At 34.3% G+C, this 5,869-nt stretch overlaps 1 protein-coding gene across 2 annotated transcripts in view; it reads left to right on the top strand.

Annotated features, from left to right (window-relative positions):
• Nucleotides 1-2,543, top strand: part of KCNT2 (potassium sodium-activated channel subfamily T member 2) — a 386,489-nt gene extending 383,946 nt beyond the window's left edge. For both annotated transcript variants that reach the window (XM_014586847.2, XM_006146032.3), the window contains one exon: nucleotides 1,424-2,543. In XM_014586847.2, the coding sequence (XP_014442333.1) occupies nucleotides 1,424-1,535 (112 nt within the window). In that variant the 3' untranslated portion in view covers nucleotides 1,536-2,543. The remainder of the gene's footprint in view (nucleotides 1-1,423) is intronic.
• The last annotated feature ends 3,326 nt before the right edge of the window (nucleotides 2,544-5,869 follow it).

Raw genomic sequence — 5,869 nt, 5'->3', positions numbered from 1 at the left:
CCCCCCATGAAAATCGTGCTTGAAACTGCAAAAGGGTTGTTGGAATAAAAGAAACTACATTGGAATAACTTCAGTTCTCACATACTTCAAAATAAATCTATTCTCTTAGAAGTATAGATCATTTTGAAACATAGGGTACTACTTATTGGTACTCCCCTATTAATATTTGAAAGATATCAGTGGAATGATTTTGAAACCTAAATTAAAACATAAAATTTTAAATCTGCTCTTTAGTTGTTTCTCAATAATCCTGACTGTATGAAGCCAATTTTAAAATTTATTAGCTTTTTATGAAAGTGATCTAAAAATCTAACTATATTTGGTGTATCACAAGGGACACAGAAGATTCTTGCTCCTCTTAGAAACAAAATGTGTTATATTCTTTAAATTTGCTATTTTATAAAATCGAGTTAATCATAATTGTCTAGTCTTCTTTACATAGTAGCCTGTGCCCCCACTGTCCACGCCTGGGATTGCCTTTCTAGCTTCTCTCCTCTCAAGCCAGAAGAGAGAAGTTCAGGAAAACTTTTCCTAATTCTTAAGTACAATCGTGCATTCCTAATTCTCTTGCTTGTTTGTTTTTTGTTTGTTTGTTTTTCCTTTGTGTATGTTTGAAATTTTCTTTCCTCTGTATATGTGCTTCATAAATCGTATTCTAATCTTCTGCAGCGGTCAGGTTTTGTGACACTTTCGTATTTTCAGGTGATGGTGCCGTGTCCTACAAGTGTTCGAGAAGTAAGCGCTGAGGATACGCATCACTTGACAGTCTAAAGTAAAACGTCTATCCTAAAACCAGTTTGACCATTAATAAAATGTTTGAGTTTGGCAGTAAGCATCGTTCTGTGTTTCAGTAGTATGAATTAAAGATTGTTTTTATATCTTAGTCATTTATGATGCCATACCCTGAATTTTAGATAAGTAATTTTCCAGGTAATTAAAATATTTCTATGCATAATATTCACCAAACATTTATTAAATCATTAATTTTATAGAATTATAAGATACTTAAATTGAAAAATTTAAAGAAATTCTAAGTTTATGAGTGATAAAAATAAGACAAAGAAGAGTTAAATAAGAGAGGAATCATGGCTATGATGTAGGCCTCCTTGATAGAAAAATGGCGGAAGTGAGAGATAATAAAGAAAGAAAATACTCAACTAAATCAGAGACCTTTGATAAGATGAGGTATCGAAATGGATCCTAATTGAAAAATAATGATGCTTCATTCATCATCATAATCTTCCCGGGTTTGAAAATAATAATATAAACCCTCAAAAATTGCATAGACCAGCTAATTGAGGCCTGTAGCAGGGTTACACATGAAGACAAAGTTAGATAACCTGAATACTGGACAAATAACATAGACGAAATCTTTAGTGGCATTTACTACTGCAAGGTTATTTCCTTTGTTTTCTTTTATTAGATACTTAATCCGACCAGATCCACTAGCATACCTTCCCAACGGTGAACCCAGCAGGAAGAACAGCATCTGCAACACCACTGGTCAAGACGCTCGGGAAGAAACTCAACTTTGATAAGAAGAAAATAAGAGACTCCCCCCACCCCCCATGAAAATCGTGCTTGAAACTGCAAAAGGGTTGTTGGAATAAAAGAAACTACATTGGAATAACTTCAGTTCTCACATACTTCAAAATAAATCTATTCTCTTAGAAGTATAGATCATTTTGAAACATAGGGTACTACTTATTGGTACTCCCCTATTAATATTTGAAAGATATCAGTGGAATGATTTTGAAACCTAAATTAAAACATAAAATTTTCAATCTGCTCTTTAGTTGTTTCTCAATAATCCTGACTGTATGAAGCCAATTTTAAAATTTATTAGCTTTTTATGAAAGTGATCTAAAAATCTAACTATATTTGGTGTATCACAAGGGACACAGAAGATTCTTGCTCCTCTTAGAAACAAAATGTGTTATATTCTTTAAATTTGCTATTTTATAAAATCGAGCTAATCATAATTGTCTAGTCTTCTTTACATAGACATTAACCAACAACTTCTTCGGCTGACTTGTGCAAGAATCATAGTTTACTTTAGAACACAAACCTAAGTCATTTTAACCTTTTCTGTCTGCCTTTTTTATATAATATCATTCATATTCATTTTGGAATTTGAAATGTTCATAGCATGTTTTATTACACTGGAGAAACTAAAACATAAACAAAAAGAAATATTGAGTATCTGAACTTTTGGTAACTTTATGGCTAGCACACATTGTATGCTAAGAAAAGTGTACTATAAAGCAAATGCTTATTGTTCTCCTAAAAGAATGTCTAGCATAAAGAAAATACGTAATAGACATTGGTTGACTTAAACTTAATCCAAGAATTGAACATTAACCGAATTTCTTGAATCAGGCAGTAATACTTTTCTTTAGGCTTTTGAGCTTTAACATTTTCCATGTATCTATACAGTAAATGTCATTAGAAAAGTACTTTAAAATTGAAAGAAACAAATTTTTACTTTTGTAGGCTACAAAGACACTTCAGAATAGTAAAGGTTCTTCTTATGTCTTTGGTATGGAAAAAAATCACACTCAAAGTGGTGTGTTAAAAATTTTGAAAAATAATGTATTATGACTACATTTTTAATTATGAAAAAACATGAAATAAAATTAGGAAATCTTTTTTCTTTACATTTAGTATGAATCATAAAGAATTAGACAGCTATAAATTTAAATATAGGTTGGCCCTTGATGATACCAATGCCCTGGTATTGTTTTTATCCGCTGCAGAAATAAGCCAAAATATACAAGAGAGTGCATACGTGGTTTACCAGGAGTTTGAAGTGTATTAAGGTATTCCCATGGGAGAGACATTGGTAAATTTAAAAAGATATGTTTCTTCAAATTTTGTCTATTTATTTCTAAATTTGAGAGTTGAGTTTTAATTACAAATTAATTTTGTGGAATTTTTAATTACACAATAACAAAAAATGGCTATATGAAACTGGAAAGGAACATTTTATCTTTTCTTTTATTAATAAAGCAGACAACTTAAAGAAAAATAGATCTTTCTAAACACAAATCATGCCTAATGTTCTCCCAGTAGTTCTTCATAAATAAAAATATGAAACATAAAATGTGATATTAAAGATTACAAATTCTCTGTAATTTGGCTTAGCACATACAAAATGCCTTTTATTTTAGTATTTTTATACTACCCACATTTTAGAATAACAAGAACAGGGAGAATTTTGCCTGAAACAAAGAAAGCCTGTCTTTACTCTTTGATCAGGCAGAGTAGAATTTCTGATAGGCTACTTAAAATTGGCAGCATGCCTTAAAAGTTAAAGATTGTACGCCTGTTTAGGTGTATCTAACATGTGAAATATATTTGAGAAATACATAACCACATACAAATTGTTAAAGAATTAAATTAATATATATAATGAAGAAAAAGAAATTTCATAAACTTCTCTATTTGCACATCAGTAGTCAAGTATGATGTTTCTTTGAGTTGACTCTTTCTACTCCATTACAGTTATTTTTAGAAATAAAGGTGAATTTTACAAATCTTCTATCCCCCCACAAAATCTGAAGTTTAGTATTTTTGCATTAAGATAACTGTCAAGACTAGGAATTTTATGCTAGGATATATGATTATATTTCCTATAAAATAAAAAAATTTATTTCATAAATTTAAAAATAATTATTTTTGATTATGAACATTGGTCCAAATTTAATATTCGATATAATTCGTATCAGCTTGCTAAAATAATGGTAGTTTACTAGTCTTTCTCTTATTTAAAGAAGAAAAACATGCTTATAAAAGACTTTTAACAATCTTTTGCCTTTTAAAGATAATTATACTTGCACATAAAAATAAAACATAAAATGGATAATAGTCCTTGTAGACCTATGGGAATTGGTTCTGTTTATTGTCTATGTACCATTTTGCTACCAGTTAGATTGAATTGCTTTAAAATAAATAATAAAATTATTTATGATGATGAAAATTATCGGTGTTTAATTCAGTCAAATTATGTTTTTTGAAACTATAAAATTTGTCACTTTCATATCTCAGACCCCAATAGACATGGGATAATCTCATTGGGAAATATGACTATAAATAAGCAGTTGTAGAATTATTGTTATTTTTATTATTATTTTCTTTTTTTTAAAGTAGAAGGAAGAAAGGAGAGAGAGTTTTTTGTTTTTTATTTTTTGCTTTGCTTTTAGTTTTTTGCCATAGGGTGCGTGCACTACCCAGAGAGAGACAGAGGGCGAAAATGAGAAATCACCCCTTCCCCGGGGGAAATGGCCATGCTGCAATTCCTTCTCCATTCCCCTCTCAGAATTTTAGGCATGCAGGCACACACACCCAATGTGATTCTCAAACTTCCAGGTCTGGAATTCCAAAGACGGTCAGCCATGCGGGAGTCCAGGATTTAAACAGCATGCAACCTGCTGGCCACTACTGGTGTTATTTTTGTAGATAGATTCTAGCTATGCTGCCCAGGTCAACCTTGAGCTTCAACCCTCCTGCCTCAGCCACACAAGACATTGGGAGTCTTGGTCCACATCAATGTTCTCAGTCTTTAGAATGGGTTGGAAATTGAACGTGGACCTCCCCCGTGGTCCCAGCCTGTAGAGAAGCTTCTAAGCAGCATGTGCCATCGCAGCTGGACCATCTTCTGAGTAACAGATTCTGAATAGTTACTGCAACATGCAGGAAAGAAAGGGAAAGCAAGGAACAAGGGCAGAGATACGAGGAAATGTACAATGGGAGACTATTTTAAGTGGCATAAGAGAAATATTATCACGGGGCCAGCAGGTGGTATAATGGTTAAGGCACAGGATGCCCACATGGCAGAGTGTGGTTTGAGTCCAGGCCCGGGGGGCCTGAAACTCATGCTGGGTGCATGTGCATGGTGTGTAAAATCCCAAAAGGGGAATGGGGGAGAAGGGATTGCAGTGTGGCCATCCTCCCCAGAGGGTTGATTTCTCACTTTTCTTCTCTCTGTCTCTCTCTAGTGATCACACATGCCCTATAGCAAAAACCTTAAAAAAAGAGAGAGAGCAGTTTTACAAAACAGAAAAGTATCCCAATACACTCGTGTAAGGGTCTTAAAGCACTGGTTAGAGAAAAGAAAAATAGTTTTGTCAAGTAGATTTTCATTGCAGGAAATGGAGTAGACACATTTCTCCCATTCAACCTGAAAAGTACAGCTACAACCCATAGATACTAAATATAACACAGACGAAGAAGAGTCCAAAGAGTGGAAAGAAGGAAGACTAACTAGGGAACTGGGACATGAGAAGCACATGGTGGTTCCCTGTGATTACCTTTTTTCTCCTGTATATGTTGACCTGGGTATGGGGAAGCACCAGTGGGTAAGAAAAATTCCAAGGGAAGCCTGGCTCCTCCAAAGCATTGACTCCTATGGTGTAGACAGTGACCTCAGCACCAGATTCCTACAGCGCAGGTGACTTCTCTAGAGAATGGCTCCCCGATACACAGGGGTCAGCACCAGCACTGGTGATTTTGCAGTGGAGCTCCTAACATGAGACACTGCCCCCTGCTTCCCAGATACAGATTTCCAGCATGTTCTGCCAGTGCAGCAGCCCAAGGACGTCTCTGCTGTTCTCTGAGTATATTGGTTTCATTTCGATCTTCTCCATTCTTTTTATTTATTTGTTTACTTGGGCTTTTATTATAGGGTGAGAGCATTCCCTGGAGAGAGACAGAAAAAGGGAAAGTGAGAAACCACTCCCCCAGGGTGGATGGACACACATTGTGATCCCTTCGTCATTCTCCTCTTGGGATTTTGGGCAGGCATGCACATGTGCTTTCCTTGCTTGATTTATTTTCTTTCCTTTTTTTTTTTTTTTTTTTTTTTAAAGAG

This window comes from Tupaia chinensis, unplaced genomic scaffold (genome assembly GCF_000334495.1).
Source record: "Tupaia chinensis unplaced genomic scaffold, TupChi_1.0 Scaffold000161_4, whole genome shotgun sequence".
NCBI classification, from domain to species: domain Eukaryota; kingdom Metazoa; phylum Chordata; class Mammalia; order Scandentia; family Tupaiidae; genus Tupaia; species Tupaia belangeri.
The sequence above is the reverse complement of the archived record's forward strand: the minus strand, read 5'-3'. Positions and strand labels throughout refer to the sequence as shown.